The sequence below is a fragment of the Amblyomma americanum genome, chromosome 4, assembly GCF_052857255.1.
Source record: "Amblyomma americanum isolate KBUSLIRL-KWMA chromosome 4, ASM5285725v1, whole genome shotgun sequence".
Taxonomy (NCBI): domain Eukaryota; kingdom Metazoa; phylum Arthropoda; class Arachnida; order Ixodida; family Ixodidae; genus Amblyomma; species Amblyomma americanum.
The window spans coordinates 176,276,949-176,296,563 of record NC_135500.1 but is presented as its reverse complement, the minus strand read 5'-3'; the positions used below and the strand labels follow the sequence as shown (position 1 = coordinate 176,296,563).

The following is a 19,615-nucleotide window of genomic DNA, read 5'->3' as shown; positions in this document are numbered from 1 at the left end:
ATCCCCGTAACAATATCGATTGCAGCCTATGCGGCGAATTGGAAAAAGTCATTAGGTACATGCATTTAGTTTCCGCATCCATGGTGTGTGAATCAATCCTCACATGTATTTCTAGCGCGTGTAACTGCGTTACCGCAGTAGTTGTGTCAGAGGGATACCTTGTGTTTCACCTAAAGTGTACTGCAATTTTTAAAAGTATGATTTTTGAGATGGAAGAGCGCTTTTTTCGGAATAGCATTGTCATCGGCGTAGCGCATCAGAATACGGCTAAGACGGGCTAGTTTGTAGACTGATTAAAATACTAATGCTGAGTAAACTTTTTAACTAGTACTGTTAGTGTTCTTATTTATTGAAAGGCGTGCAGCCTACCATACGTAGTATCCATATCTGTTTTTAGAGTTTAAAAATCGTAGTTACCCTCGGCTCTGAGGCCCAACCAATTTTGGCTGTATCGCACCAAATACATGTGCTTTCGAGAAGTTGGCAGGTGAAGAAATGCCTCTGGTGCGCGTAATTTGTCAAAATTGCCAAAGCTTGTTGAACCACGACGCCCAGAGTAAAAATTCAACATCTTAGGGGCAACTCCCGGTATATAACTTAAAATTGACAGCGGCCCCAAACATTACTGTTAAGAAAAACAACTTTAACCGGACAATCCGGATTGCTATATATCTCCTGGACACAGGGTCCATATCATCGTTCACTTCTTGATTTCATCAAATCAGCCCACCTTTTTTTCATTTATTTAAGCATCTTACTCACCTCTCACTTCATAGTTTTTATGCCCTGAGGCAATAAACATCGCTTCAAAAAAAAAAAACAAAAAAACTTTCACGCGAATGAACTTCTCAACCAAGGAGTCGTAAAATAAAGTTATGTAACTCATCGTTAGCAGATTGTTGGCCGAAACAAGGTTGGCAATCGTCACAATCTAGCCATGAGGACAGTATATGCAGGTGATTTAAAGCCGAACCGGTTAAGAAAATGCGTGTGCAATAGTAAAAGAAGAAAAAAAGGCGCCAAAGAAGACGTGTAGCCGCGTGCTAAGAAGAGACGAAGAAGAAGAACTGACCGCGCTTCCTGCCTTCACGTCTTTCTGCGTTTCAGACCGGTCAGCTGGAAGCCGCAAAATGGTAAGGCAGCCTCGACGTTTCAGGCTGAATGATAACCAATTTATGCCTCTAGGAGAGCCCTTGAACCGAGATTTCGTCGTGATTTTTATTGCGTTCTCGTGTGTGTTCCTCGGTATAGAAGGTTACGTCGCGTTATAATGAGCCAATGGAGGTATATTATCCAGTATTTGAAGGGAAGACAGTAGCACCGAGGCTGATATGTTAGGCAGTCTTGACAATATAAGTGGCGGCTTCAGTTGTCCAGAGCCTTCGTTGTTGCCTTGCCAGGAAAATGCGGCGGCAATCGGCCTTGATCAAATTAGCGATTTAAAAGCGGCGCTTTAGTAACGTATGCGCCTTGGACAGAGATTACAATGTTTAAATCAGGGTAAAGACTTCCAAATTTGGAAGTATAGGCACGCTACAAGGTGGATATCGTCACTGATCAGAAATACATCGACGCCACCTTTTGCATCTCGCTCTGATATAAGATATGGTAAGATGGGCAGATTCACTGACTGACTAGTAAGTAGATTCTTACGTTCCAAAGTTAATCTATGGGCTGTGTGGCACGTTGCTGCTGATTACTATTTTTTGCAGTCTACCGCCTGGCTTTTTACTAGGCACGAAACCATCATAGTTGTAGTCAGTACAAGGCTGTTCACTCTAGTTGTTTTATGTATGACTGGTGCACTTACTGTGTAACAAGTGCACTATATAACAACGCAGCAACTACAGCAGACTGGCGCGTACAGACTAGAACTTGATCGAGCATCTTTGCTCAGGGGAGTTATTTTCAGTTTCTAACTTATTTCTCGGTGTGCCTTGTGTGTGAATGCGAACACTGCTCACAGTCGTAATAGACATTTCTCTCTGATATCCTTTGTTGCTAATCCTTCTGCCTACATTTCGCACTGCCTATCACGCTCGCTATACCTTTTATTTTCACCCGCTGGAGGTAAGAAAATTGGCAGGAAAAAAGAGGCACTTTCCGCGGCCAGCCAACTTCCTTTATCTTTCTTTTGGCCAGTTCTAATTTTTTTAATAAAAGCGACTATTTAGCTACCTTCCCACTTAGACGGGCGTTTTTGGCTTTCGCCTCCGCTGTAACACGGCCGCGGTCTAGCCCGCAGCTACAGGTGGAACCCGACCGCTGAACGCCACTGCCAGTGCGCCACTGCGGCAGGTAAATAAAAAAAAATTGGCGGTGGTTTAGCTTAGGTTAAACCTTGAGTGACGCGATAGCTACAGCGGGCCGAGTGGAACTTGGTCACGTGACCAACCACGTGACACCATGGCGGCGCCGCCACGGCCACGGCGCCACCACGCTGAAGGCTCGAAATGCTACCGTAATGTAGCTATCGCTGCAAAAATGAAATTGCTCATTGACCTCTGCCCATCATAAGCCAATGGGAAACTCAGGTATAACTCTTGACAGCGGTACAAAACTCATTTGAGAAATGTGGCGTCACTGTGACACGCCGCCTTCTGTGGCATTAAGTAGTAATATAAAAATGAAAAACAGTGAAAGAGATGAGACTATCCACAGCCAGTTGTACGGCCCAATACACAGTTAGGGGTTGCCGCCACAACAAAGAACAATCACAGCTCAGATATTCGAGGAAACAAAGGAGTTGCTGCCTCAAGGAATTAACTTTCGCTGCCGGCGCTTTGTTTCGTTTCAGGAAATGACCGAGTACAAAAGCGGAACGCCGACCCGGAACCTTCAAGAGGTGAGGCGACAGATGCATACATTTTCAGCTCGCAGCTATGGCACAGTCGACTTCCGCCGACTGATTCATTAATAACGCCCGTCTTGCAGGAAAACCTCGGGCCAACTTCATCAAGAAATCGCTTCCGTGTCCTGGTAAGCAGCCAAGTGCGTCTGTGGCGGCATCTGTGCGGCTTCTTCGACAAGTTCGCGTCGCGAATTCTGCGCCACCTGCTACCACTCTTGCGAACTGTCCGCTACTCTACACGGCGGTGAATTTAAACGATGCTTTTGCACCTCTGGAAATTTCTTGATGGCAGGGACACGGGACGCTGACATTCGGTACTGACGTGCCACGATGTTAAGAATGTTCAGGCAAGAGTGCCCAGAGTGTCTTAAGGTGTGCGAGCGCTCACCCGTTGTCACGTGAGCAGTTGCTGGACTTCCTGGGCTGTCGATGATAGAGCTTCACAGCGACCGCCTATCGCTAAGCGCAAACGAGCCCACAACATGGTGAAGCCTGCAGCGGGGTTCGAGAGTGTTTGCTTCCCTATTTACCCGTGAAAATTTGCCACTGGTTCAATTGCGCTTTCTTACTTCAATATCTTGCTCCCAACTTGTTCTGAGTGGAAAGAAGCGCTCTCATAGTGTGGTATTGTTGCGCTCATAGTACGATAGGAAGCCGTCGTATTTTCATGAATGAAGTGGAATAATGACTGCGAAACACGGAACTGCTGGGGTGTGATGTCATCGACGTCCCAGACCGCATTCGGGAGGTCTCAAAAGCGCCGGGCTTCTTTCAACAGGGCAAACTCCGACCGCGGCTTCCAGCGATGCTGCACTTCGAAAGGGAGCAGGCTCACAAGAGAAAGCGAAAGAAGCTGGCCACGTTTTATGAAATCCACGAACAGCCCATTCTCATTTTGACCTTTATTCTGAGCCTGCAGGTAAGCCTGCGGATTTTTATTTATTTAGAAGCGCTATATTTAGGCTTTCACGTACTTCCTCTTGTCAGCACTATGTACTACTACTAGAGCGTTCACCATCGTGACATATCCAGTTCTTTCCTGTGTATCAGTGCTTAGAGTCCCAGACCCAACAAATAAAGGAGGCGGCGTTGAAACACTACAGACGTACCTTTCTTAATTCTTAATGTATTCCTACCCTACGCGGCGATTTTTTTTATGTGTGTCCCTGTGGCCATAGTAATATTCCGCATGTGCGACTAGAAGAGTGGGCATTTAAAAGCTTCATTTTGTGAAGTCCATAAACATAATCCAGCCCGATGTGCCTGGAGATTTTTGAAAGCAACGCATGAACAACGATTAGTGCTGACGTTGTCAACTGTACAGCTTCCACCATGAAATAGCAATTTTCGAACTCTGTGCGGACACAACGACCAACCTGAAGTGTGGTGGTCATCTGTTGGCCGTATTGCGCACCATTCTCACGTGCCTGCTTTATGTCGCAGCACTTCATGACGGTGCAAGGCATGACGGCGCTCCAGCCCAAGCTCATGTCCAAGTTCCTGTGCACGGACGAGGGCAACCCGGCCATCGGGCGGCTCGTGGGCTCCGCCTCCTTCGTCTCGGGCATCGGCACACTCCTCCAGACCACCGCCGGCGTCAGGTAAACCTTTACGCACTCACTGCTGGTCCGTTGAGGAGCCCCTGGCTACGAATGGTGTCTGCGCGATTCATGCTCCGACACGATAGACCTGCCGTTTTTTTTTTCCTTGGTGCACGATGGGGAGCGTGGGGGGCAGGCGCTTTAACCAGAATAAATAGCGCTATTGCCGTCATGGCATGTCACAGCTGAAAATTTCCTTGTTCACGTAAAGGCTGGAGAGAATGTTATCCACACAGGGAGGAGGTAATTAAGGCCTCAGCAGCAAGGTACCACATTTGCCAAACGTAACCAAGGTGCCCTTGTCGCTTCTTGTGCTATCACGAGACTTATTATCATCCATGGGAGAATAGCAACGACGCAGCTTTACGTCACGAAGGTTATCCAAGGAGCCAACGAGAGCCAACGACCGCTTTTTCTCCTTCCACTGCATCCTGGATACTTCTGGCAAACACGGTATTGTTGCCGAGAAGCTCGCACTGCTCACTTTTGAGAATGGATCAATTTTCTTGTTATACAGGAGAGCTCTCTGAGCAAAGGCATTCATATGGAAAGTGCGGTGAGCGGACGATGTGGCGCAGCTTTTTTTGGCGGTTCCTCGACCCGGAAGAGCACGTATAAAGAAACAGCCTTGCGCAGTTATGGGCGGAGAAGTGTAAAAGGTGACCAAGTCATGTCATGTCCTTGACTCAGTACATTTAAGTCAAGGACAGTGTACTTCTAAGACAGGGACCCAGGACTTCACCCGTAAAAAATACCAACCTATACTTGCTAACATGTCGCAAATTATACGGTCTCATGCCATATAGCAAGTGGTGACGAAAACAGCCCTGGTAAAAACACACGAGATCAAGTTACTTTACGGTTGTCACATGACAACGGAAGGGAAAATGGTAGGGGTAACAATGAGAGAGAGGAAGATGATTCAGTGGGTAGGGGAGCAAATGCGATCTAATGAGTTATCCTAGCTGAAATTAAGAAGAAATGGGCCTTTCCACGGCATGTAATGCGAAGAGACCATAACTGTCGGTCTGTTAGGTTGGCGGAATAAATTCAAAGAGAAGGCAAACATAGCAGGGGGCGGAAAATCGTCAGGTTGGCGGGTGAGATCGGGGAGTTCGCGAAAATGTCTGCTCGCGACTAGCGCAGGGAAATCTAAAATTCAGGTCAGTGTGGGAGGCTTTTGTCCTGCCGTGGAGATAGTTAAAGTCCCTAGATAGATACTTAGGTAGGTTTATTCGTTTGAAAATGTATTCAGAGGTTTTATTAGTAATTAGGCTCATGATGATAAAGACATGGCAATGTCCAAGGGCGAGAGCTCAGTTGCGATGGAACGATTAGATATGGTTCGTTTAGATCACGTTTGCAAAGCCTGCGTGTCCTGGAGTCTTTAACTGCAGAACCCGCTCAACAGAAACGTTAGACAAGCGCAGGTAGCGCAGCACTGCGATAGGGCACAGCTGACTGTTGTACCTTTGAGTGTTTTGAACACAAATCCTGATAGTGGAAGTTGGCCGGTATTTAGCAGCCGGTTCGCCCCGTACAAATGTGTTACACAGAAGATCGATCACCCGTTTAACGGACTCTTCTTGCAGGCTCCCTGTGGTCCAGAGCGGTGCCCTGGGTCTCGCTTCGCCCGCCCTAGCGGAGTTGAAGTTTGACCTCAGCCCGTGCCCAGAGAACAGCACACCCGACGACGAAATTTGGATGTCGAGAATGCTCAACGTAATTCACTCCTGCTTGTCGATACATCATTAACGCTAACTGAACTTCACATACTTTTAACCACAGCCGCTGACATATCGGCAGGTCAAACCTGTGCAGTATTTTGGCCTCATTTTATATTTCCGACCTTAGTCCTGCCCTAAATTGTTAAAATTATATGCCGCAATTTATAAATGCTGTAAATATAAATACTGGCGAGAGTACTTTTTTGCATTACTGTCAACAGAAATATTACTTCCCTGATTTTTCTGTTTGGCTGCTTAATTACTTTCTTTTTAAGCACAACGGTATTTATAGCTGCAGCAATCGCTCTGGCAATCGCCGTTGCCGCGACACGCCTTTCTTTTTCAATCCGATGCTGCGACGAGCTGCGCGACCCGCGCATGCTCAGTAACATGTAATTTGACGCTGTTGTTGATGCATGCGCTACTTCAGCGGCAGCGCAGCACGTAGTGCACCAGCGGGTGACTGAAAGTTTCGCCAAAGTTCGTTTAGGTTCGCCTCCTTAGTCCCTTTTGTTCGTCGCCGAGCTATCACTCCGTTCTGGCGCCAACGTCGCCTCGGCGCGCTGGCAAAGGGAGCTGAAAGGACTGCACACTTAAAAATCGCAAGTGGCAATCATGCATGTAAAGCGCACAGATACTTGTCCCCACGCCACCAATTGTGAAAAAGTGTTGTACGTATCAGAAGGGCTACGTTTTATATTCCATGATTGTTTTCCCATTCCAAGGCCCCATGGTACAAGTTTTTGTTTCTTTTATGTTGTATTGCTGTATTTCGTTACACTTCCTGATGTAGTACTGTGTCTCAGATTTCGTGCCTTTTATTTATTCGTTTATCCATGTTGGTTGTCCACCCCTCCCCTCTATTACGTATGTTATACACGGGGGAATGTAATTAAATAAAATTTGGCTGCTGAGACACATCATGCTTGGCTGTGGTTATATCTTTACTGTTAAAATATTCACTACTGCCTCGTAACATTTGGTGTAAGTGCAGTTTGGTTTCTGGACGCCCTGTGTAATTAGACAAGCCCTTCCTTAAGTGAAAGGTTATTTGTTTATTATTGAAATCTGTCTGCAGTTTAAAATTATTTATTCGACAGATGAACTAACCAGTAAGCTGATGTGTATTATTTCTTGCCCGCACTGGCGCAGAGAATGGCTACAATTAATGAACAGGCATGCTGGAGTGCTACAGCTACACTGCAATAGAATGTGGGCAGATGTAAAAGAAGACTCAGCATTGTCCACTACCAGTTCACGTGACCAATATCCTACTGGGAGTGCCTTTGCGGCTCACTCCCGGAGCCGCTTGCAGACCGTCGCACGAGTGCAGGATGGTGCGCAGGTCCAGGCCAGCATAGCGGTGGGTGCAGCCACGGAGCTGGTCATGGGTGCGATGGGCGTTGTCGGCGTGTTCCAGCGCTGGGTCACCCCGCTCACCATGACGCCCGCCATCGCGCTTATTGGCCTCTCGAGCATATCGGCGGCGACGGAGCCCGCCAGCACCAGCTGGACCATCGCCGTCATGTGAGCTAATGAGATTAAATACTCTCACTGCATCGACTGTTGTACGCTCGAACAAATGCACATCGATTAAACGTCATTGCTGGAAAGCTGTAGCATATTCTAGGAAGGCTTCATACCTAAAACGTCTGCTAAAATTGGCGCGTTCCTCCATTGGTGGCTTCGACGCGTTCAACAGCAGTGGTGCTGACTCGGCAGTCGTGCAATGCCGTTTGTACGAAGAAACAAAACAATGGGTCAAGGGCACGGACAGTTTAACGGGGGCTAAGCGCTCTTTTACAGACGTGCCATGTCTGTTCGTGTTTAGATACTCCCCGCCACATAAGGGCCTAACGCAACAAGAAGCAGGTAGTTGGCGGAGGCTGCAAACGGGAACATTCTTTAACCTACATATACTTAGCAAGATGTATCCTACACATGCCCGTGGTGCGGGGCAACCCCCACGATTTACCATATAACCTGGGAGTGTAAGCGAAACTACACGTTCCACCAACACAAAACCACGAGTGCGGAGCAGTGGGAGAGCCGGCTCACCAGCAGCGAGCTCGCCGCCCAAAGGGCAATGGTGCAGCACGCAAGCGAAGCAGCGCGACTCAGTGGAGCCCTGGACTAGGGGCCCAACCCTGCTTTGAAGGTCGAGAAGGTCGAGAGTCTGCAGCGATGAAGACGAAGACCGAACGCTAAACCCTTAATGGACCAAATAAAGTTCTCTCTCTCTCTCTTAGCCTCAAGCTGAGGCGCGTGCAAACGGAGCCTTTACATTGGTGTCACGCATCACTTTGAATCCGCGGCTTCAAAGAGACGTAGGGAGGCAATGGGCAGCAAACACAGTACTATGCGCTGCCACCAATAACTCGATCTTCGCCGCCACTAGAGAACTACGAATACGCCCACTGCCCGAGTTGTTTTAGCGTGCTCCAAGCTGGATAGCATTCGGACGGAGTTTCGGAAAGTTGGCCTTACATCAGCGTCAGGTTCGGCGTTATGTTCGTCCTTGGTTTCGCATCGGTTTCTGAACGATGTTCGCCTGAGTTCCCTCAGAACGAGAGCTAAAAATATTTCATGCTTAAAAAGTAGCAGACTGTGCAGAGGTTAAGAGCAGGTCCTATGCGTTGTGCGGCAAAGTTAATCGTTGGAACGCACGAAAACAAACCAATACGTGGCGGCGTCTTAATTACTGCAAGAACGATAGTTACCACTGCCAAAAAACTGTCTGCATCTAGAGATAAGGCCCTGCGGACACATATGCTTCGGACGTTAGAAACTGGGTTTTAACATCTACTCATCGCAACTCAATAACCCGAGCATACCGGTCTGCTGTGGTCGAACGCGTTCACGAGAATCGCCCAAAGTGGAGTAGGTTCCAAACAAGGGGAGATTCGGGAAAGACACTGGAGCGCAAAAATATGTCTGGTTCCGAATCACCATCACTTGGAGCGTAGGTATATGGCTAGAATTGAAAGCTATTGGAGGTTTACACGTTTGATTTATGGCGCTTAACGTCCCGAAGCGACTCAAGCTATAAGGGACGCTTAGTGGAGGGCTCCGGACAATTTCGACCACCTGGGGTTCTTTAACCTGCTCTAAAATCGCACAGTACACGGCCCTCTCGAATTAAGCCTCCATCGGAATGCGACCGCCGTGACCAGGATCAAAGCCGCGTCTTTCTGGTCAGCAGCCGAGCACCATAACCACCGATCCGCCGCAATGGCTCGAGGTTGCTCAAGTGGTTATAGTAATCGGCTGCTGACCAGAAAGACGCTGGTTTGATCCTAGCCGCGGCAGTCGCATTCCGATGGAAGCAAGATGCGAGAGGCATTGTACTGTGCGATGCCAGCGCACATAAAAAAAAAAACCCATGTGGTCGAAATTATCCGTAACCCTACATTACGGCGTTCCTGAGTTGCCTTGGGATGTTGCCCGTAAACCGCGAAAAGACGCCGCGCTGCGGCGGCACCGCGTATTAATCTAATACCCCTGTCACACGGGCATTTCGAGGGCCCTCAAACCGATAGTCTATAGACTCAAAGGCGATCGAGCGCTGCCACACGGGCAGTTTCAATGGCGATCGAGTCAATAGCCTATAGAGTCAACGGAGTAGCGCAGAACTCCATCGAGATTTCGAGGGCCTTTGAGCGCTGCTCAGGGTTGCTTGCGTTGCTTCGAGCGGCGCCAAGCGCATTTTCGTACACGACACATTCACGGTACAAAAACATGAACAAACATTATTAACCTAAACTTTAATGCAAGCAGTCAGTATAATAATTTTAAAATTGTATTAGACTGGTTTTAAGTGCATTAAGCGCATTAACTTTGCGTTGCTTGCGTACTTAACGTTGACAACATGGCGGCACCCTGCCCGCCCGCTTCACAGCGATAACAGCTTCGTCGCTAATCCCGCAAAGCAATATCGTGTTCTAAGCTGTTGTATTCGCCTTCGATTTGCCCATTCTTACCCTCGCATAAAGTTTCAAGAGACAAATAGCTCTTGTTTTTCAGATATTATGGCGATTTCCCAGGTCTTAAGCCTGACGAAGCAGCGCTCCGACGCAGTTGGATTGGCTTGGTTTTGGCTCGTCTTGTATTAGAGTGGCTACAGCAGTGTAAGCATATGTCCGTCGCGTACGTGTAATTAAAACGGTTTTGAACGACTTTCGCGTATGCCTGTATTTCAGCATTTAGTATACATTTATCAAATATTTTTGTTATTTTTGCAAAATCCAAAGTAGCGACTGTGGCGCCACACATCCGTGGCGTAAGACACGAGAACCATTTCAATGACCATTGAGATTTGCCGTGTAGCAGCGGCGAGTTCGATGGCGATTGAGAATCTCGATGACCCTCGACTCGAGGGTGATTGAAACTGGCCGTGTGACAGGGGTATAAGAATAGGCACGTACGGCACCACTTTGTTTGTTCCGTTCCGAAAGCTCTTCGCCGCCCTAGTTAGACATTGTTGTCAGAGGTTTTCTGCAAAAAGATATATTAGGAGGGCTGCTACATGGATGTTTCCTTTATAATGAGTTAGAAGAGCCCGTAAGTGTTGTTGTTGCGGGATTTTCTGGTGCCAGCACACACAGCGAAAATAGAAATAGCATCTTTCCACCCTGCAGTCCAACGAATGCAGGACCGTGGCAGTGCCGCTGGCAACAGGCACCGTGCCTATAAAAGATGATTTCCTAAAACTAGAAGTGCCTATGTCAATACGAGGCCTCATTTGTAAGCAACCATCCCTGAGCGGACGGCTAAAGGGGATATTTGAAATGCAAAACGATTTGTGCATGCTAGACTGTGTTCGCAATGGCGGGCCTTATTACGACATGTTTTTGTGGTTATATGGTGCTCCTTTATGCATGGAGAGCGAGGGAAAATAATGATTTCCTTCCTATTACATTTACTTCTGACTCATTTCATGCGCTTAGCTCCTACCCATACCATCTCTAGCTCGCACTGGAACAGTTAACCATACGAGCATTTGCTAAGGATCGAATAGAATCGGACGAATAGAATTGCCTTATGGACTTCATACATTCACTGCGTGCCTTCTATCCACTACTTCCCAACAAATTGAGATCACAGAGCGCGGTTAATTGCTCTGTGGAAAGAGCGCATCGGGAAAAGGCGACCTCATTTGTCTTGTTTCCCACTTTTACACATTATTACAAATTTATGTTCGTATTTAAACGAGCACGTAGATAATAAAATTTATGAGCAACAAATGAGAATACAGCGCAGCTTATCAGTCAGGACTCAAGCGACACTGAGTGACAAAGTTACAAACTTTTCTAGCTTGTTTCCTGCTCAAGCGTCATGGCAGTCACTGGGTCTTGCTTGAATGTAATGTTTAATGCGAAACATTCCGCATCTAGGTTCGCCATTTGCCCGTCAAGCAAGGCTCTATCGCCAAAGTCAAACATTTGAAATCCTATCCAAAGTGCGGCATCTATGCAGCGCTCGTCTTTTAAACCGGATTTTTTTTTAAACGCTTGAGAGCGATTTTCTGCTTATTGTTTGCCCAGTCGAGAACCTAGCGGCGCTGCTTGACTCGCATCAGGCTGTCAGTATCAGCGTTCAAGCACTAGTTTTGCCTACCATGAAATTTTACAATAAGTGTCCTTCTACCTCGGTTTACCCCAGAATCAGTCGTCCGTATAGTATACCGTCATATATGACCAATTCAGGAGCCCCTGTTTAAGTCGTGACAATTGCCAATATAGCTTCACAGATTTCTTTTTCTTAAAAGATTTTTTATTGAGGGTAGGGGCGATGTGGTTCTAAACCACCAGCAACCCCAGCCAGTGCAGTCACTTTACCCACTCCGCTAATCAGTGTTTGCCAGAATGAGTTCACCTGGTGAAGGTGGTGCACTATGATGCGAGTGTCTGGTGTTATCAGTCATGTTCTTATTTGCAATCCATGTCTTGTTTTCACTACTACCTTGACTTAGCGCGCATCAACAACCATCTCAAGCGGTCACCCTTGAGATATGATACATAACAACCTTGTCATTTCCACAACTCTTAGAACTGCAAAAACGCGAAGACGCCAGCAGCTGTGCGTTTGTGTAACTACGTACTCGTTACGAAGTGAGGCGTTTCCGTATCTGCGCAGCACTGCAGCGCTCATCACGCTCTTGTCGCAATATCTGACGCCCTGCCGTCCAGCTTCGGAACTGGTGGTTGTGAAGAAGCTCAACGACGGCATCACGTTCCTATCCATCGTTCCGGTGAGCTTCACGGATCAGAACAGAAAGTGCCGGATACCTGGAACATTTGGTCTCTACATCGTATACTATTCCGCGCAGATCTTCGTCACTGTATTGATCGTGTGGCTGGCCTGCCACGTCCTGACGGTAAAAGACGTCTTCCCGGAGGACCACGCCGGCCGCACCGACCACCTAGCTAGCGCCATAGGAAACACCACGTGGTTTCGTGTTCCGCTTCCGTGTGAGTCACGTATATGTAGCATCGAGCAGCCTGCGCACAAATCGTTTGCGATCTACGTGTTCGCAGCAACGACCTTATGGACGCTAGTAGTCATGTGCCAATGGGAGTCATGTCCAACAATCTTGGACAAAAATTTTTAAAATTGGGAAACTTTAAGATGCGGGTGCAGAAATATGAAGGTAATGGTCCATTATTCCGATGACATGTAGCAAAATATTTATTTTATGTTTCCATCGTTCGCAGCGAGCAGTTGAACTACAATAGGAAAACAATGAGGAACGCTTTTGACGACAGCAAAAATGCTAATAGCAAAAAAAAAATACGAGCCTGCCGACGGGAGACCTGTGGCTATATTGATTGTTACAGTGAAATCCTATCATATATGAAAAAACCGTGCTCATAAACACTTTCCCGTTCAAAAATGTATTTGTCCAGTATCGTTGGGTATGACGAGGAAAGACGCAATTAAGTTGGATAATACGAGCTTAAAAGGACAGAACAAGAGGAGTGAGAAAAGAAATAACAGTAGCAGTGCTCCTCGCATGACAACAACAAATACAAAAATAAAAACGGAGTCTCATGTGCGGCTTTGGTGATAGTGTTGCATATAAAAGGATTCGCATTATCTGACGAAATGCGCGTGTTACGTTGTTGGGCTTAACAAATATGGAACGCTATTGTACTGGTGCCATCATCCGAATACTAATACGCTAGTGTGTTTCCCTCCGGCTCCCATACATAAAACACGGAAGTCATATATGAGCTCTCCACCGCGCTTCCAGGTGAAACATGCTTAAATCACAAACTCACTCACGCAGCACAAAAGAGATGCGGTGTGTTTAGTTTTACGACACCTACGAGTGCATCTGACAAGATTTTTCTGTACGCTGCATCTGGAACCCATGAATTGCTGCACCGCGTAAAATAGTTAGTACACATATTTTAGGCGGCAAATGCCGCGGCAATCGGTCACGCATACTAAAGCAAAGGTAGTCGCACAATAGGACACAACGAAGAAGGGTACAGACAAGGACGGAACATAATGACACACTGGAATCTTTCTCTTGAGCTCGAAGCCAATGTTACATTTGAAATTTTATTAAACTTATTATTAAAAGTACGCATGCTTGCATCACTGTCTTTGCCTCTCCAAAATGAGGCGTTATTTCTGGCAGCGCCCGAATATGCCTATTATACACAAAAAAGGCATGCCTGTAAGCACATCGAAAAGAAGTAACCTGCGCAGTTGATATGTTTTCCTTCTTCGGTGTCCCATTTAGCGCGCTATTGTAATTATCACAAACAGTGCATGGTCCTATTCCGCAAGAGAAGCACGTGCGAAGATGCGAGTGGGCGTGCGTGTACGATGGCTAGCTTACTTAACAAAGATCATTTGGAATCATACTACGTACGTGAGCTTGAGCGAATCAGAGGGAGGTTTCACGCGAGACTGATAGCCTTTTTCACACGGCCACTCCGCGCATGCGTGCCTCTTCTCCTCTGCCTTCTCCCCAGTTCCACAGGTTGGAAACAAATCGCCAGTTTCTATAGTCGGATACAACTCAAGAACGAAGCAGCAGATAGTCTTCAAAGAAGGTGGTTCAGCCAATGGCGCCTGCCGATCTTTATCAGCACGAGGGTATTCCCCTTTCATCTGCCATACCCTGCGATGCCACGCTAGCAGGTCTAAGGGATTACCCACGGCATCACTAAACTCAGTCGATGCCATTGGCTGGGAGGGCTTCGTTTAAGGGGCTTCTGCCGCTTCGTTCTTGAGTTGTATCCGACTATAGAGAGCAGGATGGTTGATGCTGGTGACAGGTGCAAGTGACAGATGGCAGCAGCTGTCGAGCTTCAACCTAGCTCTTCCCATTCGCAGCCACCCACGTGCGGTTGGTTTCAGCCGCTTCCCTGTATAGGAGTAATTTTCGCGCACCTGCCCAGACGGCGCCACATCTTACGAAAAAGGCGGAATGGACAGTCTGTCGCCTTTCCTTTGTCCTTCCCATGCCTCGGTGCAGTCCAGTGGGGCACTCCGACGCTCTCCTGGGAATCCGCAGTGACCACGGTGTTCGTGAGCATCATGAACATGATGGAGACGGTGTGCGACTACTACGCATACGCCGTGGTCTCCGGCCTGCCACCACCGCCACCTCGCGCCATCAACCGCGGTATCTTCATGGAGGGCCTCGGCTGCCTGCTGGCTGCGTGCTTCGGCTCTGGTGTGCTGTGTGGCATCCAAGACATCAACATCGGCCTCCTGGCTGTCACCAAGGTGACAGCCATTCTCAGTGTTTTTCTTGCACACTGCTCGGTACAGGCGATTGTTTTGTTAGATTTTGATAGATATCGTAAGATGGACCATTACCTTCATTATCTTACACCAGTACCTTACAGTTTCCTAATATTCAAAATTTTGTCCAAGAATGCTGGACATGGTCACATCACTGTGCCGTCAAAGACAGTTTCTTTGTCAGTGGCTCAGTAGGGCAATAGGCTTCACCATGAAACGTCATGTCTGTAAAGTTATGCGAAGCACTCGAATGACAACTCCACCTTGTGCCTCACGCGTGTATGCGCAGTGTGCCAGCCTGCGGGTGGTCCAAGTAGCCGCTGGGATGATGGTCCTGTTCGGACTGATGACCAAGGCGAGCGTGGTGGCGCTGAGCGTCCCAGCGCCCATCCTGGGCGGACTGCTGCTCGTGCTGCTCGCCACCATCGCGGGCGTCGGCCTCGCACAACTGCGCTACGTGGACCTGACCTCTTCGAGGAACGTCTTCATCGTGGGCGTCTCGCTCACCCTGGGAATCATCGTTCCCTTGCACGTCGGACCCGCCAGCGAGTTCGCCATGACCCGCAAGTGCTCCTCGCCATTTCTGCTAATGCAGCACAGCTGCCCATACAGCGCGTCCCGTTTGTCTGCCCTGTTTGCTTCCATATACCTCACTTGACCGATGCTTTGCCTTACCGTAAGAGAGAAAGCAAATGAAGATAAATGCCTTCAACATAAACATTTAGAGAAAAGGAAGTTAGAGACCCCCCCGGCCCCCCCGCTCTTGCACACTAAAGCTCCTGTTCCAGCACCCACACCACAGAACTGAGCGCATAATCAAGGAAATCCATTGCCCGATCAGCTTCAGTAACATTCGCTTTATTTAGCTACTGTATACAAGTTTTCTGTCGCGACATATTACGGCAACATACTTCACTTGAGATGATGTCCTGCATACAGTAGCCGTAAACGTAGGAGGGAAGTGTACTTGCACTCGAGGTAACTATCCACAAAACACAAACGTGCATGGTTTGCTCTCATAGTTGTGCCTCCGTCATTGGCTACGTCCAGCTGCCATGTTTCCTTTCTTGTAGAGCCAGAACGTATATTTCGTGCCCTTAAAAAGAAACTTCTCCGGTTGATCAAAACGTTAACAGTTGATTCCTGCCTATGTCTTGATGTGGTATTCCCTTTTTAATCTTTCAGAGGTAAAAGTAATCGACAGGGTGATCTACGCCTTCTTCTCGACGGGATCCTTAATCGGAGGATTCGTGGGGTGTCTACTGGATCACACAATTCCAGGTGGGCGCCCGCATTCTCTTCGCTTGAGCGAGAACAGAAGCCTTGCGAAAGAGACCGCGCTGACGTTCTGGGGCCTCACTACGTGACTGATTATCCAGAAAAAGATGAAAAAAAAAGACACTAAAACCTGCCGCTACCGCGTATGATGCATGGCTTAAGCGTAGCGAGGGGGAAAAAAGAGCAGACACACACCTACCACTGCGCAGGCGCAAGTGACTCACAGCGCGAGAATTCTACGAACGCATTGCGTGCAACGTGCGTAACATGATAAAGCTCGTGAGTTCCCTGAGTGCCTCGTGCAACGCATTTGGAGGGGAAAAGAAAGGCATGTACTACGCAGCCTGGAAGCTTGCAGTGACCGTGATGACCACTTTATTGTACAATTCAAATACTAGCCCTCGCTGGAATTTCTCTGCATCTCATGACTCCAGAATACGTCCAGCTTGAGGCCAAGCAGTTGTTTTTGTAATACAACAACGTACACATTGTGGAGTTTACCTGGATCAGCAGTAAAGGCCTTTATAAGAAGTGTATGCGTTTATAAGCGAACGCGGTAGGCGTCGACAGGTATAGCGTACACTGCAGGCAAGGTCACCTAGGTACTGGCATAGGTCACCCTCATTATCCAGGCAAGCTTGGAGGAACAGGGAGAAGTAGAGCGCGTAGTAAAAATTAGCTTCACTAGAAATATATGGGCTTCTGTGGGAGATCAATGGGAATGAATTTGTGCAACAGCTGCATCCAGCGTTTCGTGCGTGTGCGCCTGCAAAGCTTCGCCCTCGCATGGAATCTAATTTTCGAGACAAATGCTGTGCAGGCACGGAGGACGAGCGGGGCATTCTGAAGCTGCGTGAGTGCTTCAGCGAGGCGGGCGCGCGCACCATGGTGGCCAACGACCCGCTCCGCCACTGGCAGTTCTACAGCGTGCCGTGCTTCGACAAGATGCTCAGGAGGTTCCCCGTGCTGCGAAAGCTTCCCGTCATGCCCGAGCGAGAGCCGCACGTCAGCTACCTCGAGGACGAGTGATGATCCCCGGGCCACCCATTGCAACGAAAAGAAAAGAAAAATACCTATTGTTACAAGCGTATACCTACATTTCTTGTGCTGCCTTGGGCTACTCTTATTAACGCGACAGGGTTAAGTCTCCCGTTTTGCAGAAAATCCCGCATTGTCAGCGTCGGTGTCGCCATTCTGAGTGAAAAAAATCCACGGGGAAGCAACCTAGGTCATGTGACCTTGTGGCGTCATCGCAACCTGCCCACCGGATTGTGAGCAAACTGGCCACCATGGTAGCTGGCAATTAATTTACATTGGTCGCGAGAAGTTACCCAGGAGGGGCAACCTGGGTCGCACAAGCCCCGCCGATGGCAGCACCTGCCATTGCAGGGCCATCGCTTAACCGTTGCACCATTGCGCAAGGAATGGTACGAGGACTCCCAGGGATCAATGAATGCGAAGTCTAGAATGACCAATTCCGTAGAAGTGGGCGTTAACCCACTAGAGCTATCGTGTCATATCCTTAAAGGGGCTCTGAAAAGGGCTCTAATAAAGTTGCAGCCTGCCTGGAATGTTAAAACACGCCGCTTCACGAATATTGTCCAGGAAGAATTTTTAACGCGCTTTGTAGAAAGAGTTATCTGTAGTCAAAATTTGAATTTCAGCGTCTTCGCACCTTTCCCTCTCCTCTCGTCACTTTTTGCACATTGGAAGGTCGGCGCTCCTACGACGGCCCCACCTCCGGGGGGAGCTTCCTGACCCGCAGGAGCTACTCGGCCACTGTAGCTGCCTGACGTCTGAAAGAATCTAACCAATAGCCGTCCCTCAACATGTATAACGTCGATGCGAGCGACGGAGGAGGGTGCGAGCATGAAAAAAGTCGCCAGGAATGGCTCGCCAACTTTCGCGCGTGACTGTGGATTCTCTGGTGCTTGAAGTGTATTGTTTGGCTCAGGTGCTCATGACAGCACAATGCAGTGATTGAGCAAGTTTGTCCTGTCGGAAGGTGTTTCAGAGCCCCTTTAAGGCGGAGCTTAGGATAATTAAGCACTAACGGCCGCCGCTTGATGGTCACCTATTATGAAAAGTGCTGCGCACATTGGCAGGCGTATTTTGCGTACAAGCGCTTGCCTCCAGTTCACCTCGAAACGGGTAATGAAACTTTTCGGGGAGACGTTAGCAGTCCTGACCTTGACCTCCGAATGACGTTGACTTGAAAAAGTAAACGGCCCATAGCTCAACAGTACACTCACAGGCGCGACTCTGGCATTGCTTAATCACATGCATCACTGAAGCAATTCATGGAGAAAATATATCCAGAGAACGAATACGAATACTGATTTACCCACTAAAATGCCAAGTGCAGATAATAAAATATCTAGTTCCTCGCCTGCAGCCTGCACAAAGTAGCCCATTCGACGGCTGAAGTGAGAACGAAACTATACTTCACAGGCCGCATAGCAAGCAGACACGGCGTGAATGTTGAGAGCTTGCGGTTCTGAACTTTCTGCGTACAACGGCTACATGCAGCCTAAGTGCACGTTCCTCTCCGACGTCTGTTTTGCGCTGTTTTAATTAAGAGACCCTTCGCAGTGTCGCCTATGCTCACCGTACTGCTTTCCTCGTATTGAGGCGGTAATTGCCATTGAGACGGCGAGTCGGCTTTCCTCCAGAATACTCTTGAATTCTTCACTCGTCGCCGCAGCACGGATCTTCAAATGGCGGCGCCACACGTCCCTCCCTTTTACGCAATTTTATGGCCTATAAAGGCATCGTCGGTAAAAAATGACATATTTGCTATAAGGTGACTCCAACCTTTATGTCTACTCTGACTTTGTATTGCTCTTTAGTTTCCCTTTAAAGATCTCTACCGCTGGAATGATTCGTATTTGCCTTGGCCAGAGTTAGGGCTGTTATGACCAGGCCTGCAGGTGACCATGAGACGCCGTTCGCCACATAGGTACCGAACTCACGGTGGCGCCGCAGTATACTGAAAGTGCAACGGCGTGACAAGAAACGTAAATCGGTAGGAACTGGCCTACCCCGCCGCGGTGGCTCAGTGGTTAGGACGCTCGACTACTGATCCGGAGCTCCCGGGTTCGAACCCGACCGCGGCGGCTGCGTTTTTATGGAGGAAAAGCGCTAAGGCGCCCGTGTGCTGTGCGATGTCAGTGCACGTTAAAGATCCCCAGGTGGTCGAAATTATTTCCGGAGCCCTCCACTACGGCACCTATTCTTCCTTTCTTTCACTCCCTCCTTTATCCCTTCCCTTACGGCGCGGTTCAGGTGTCCAAAGATATATGAGACAGATACTGCGGCATTTCCTTTCGCCAAAAACCAATTATTATTATTATTAGGAACTGGCCGTCGGTGCGAATCACGTGGAAACACTACCG

At 48.3% G+C, this 19,615-nt stretch overlaps 1 protein-coding gene across 1 annotated transcript; it reads left to right on the top strand.

Moving 5' to 3' along the window:
• The first annotated feature begins 1,064 nt into the window (after window positions 1–1,064).
• On the top strand, window positions 1,065–19,251 carry LOC144130465 (solute carrier family 23 member 2-like). Its single transcript, XM_077664386.1, has 13 exons — window positions 1,065–1,133; window positions 2,798–2,845; window positions 2,935–2,979; window positions 3,630–3,770; window positions 4,295–4,452; window positions 6,045–6,174; window positions 7,525–7,706; window positions 12,315–12,429; window positions 12,508–12,649; window positions 14,671–14,924; window positions 15,232–15,505; window positions 16,128–16,223; window positions 17,041–19,251. Exons 1-13 carry the CDS (start codon window positions 1,131–1,133, stop codon window positions 17,247–17,249), a joined length of 1,797 nt encoding a protein of 598 aa, XP_077520512.1. The 5' UTR covers window positions 1,065–1,130; the 3' UTR covers window positions 17,250–19,251.
• Window positions 19,252–19,615: the final 364 nt, after the last annotated feature.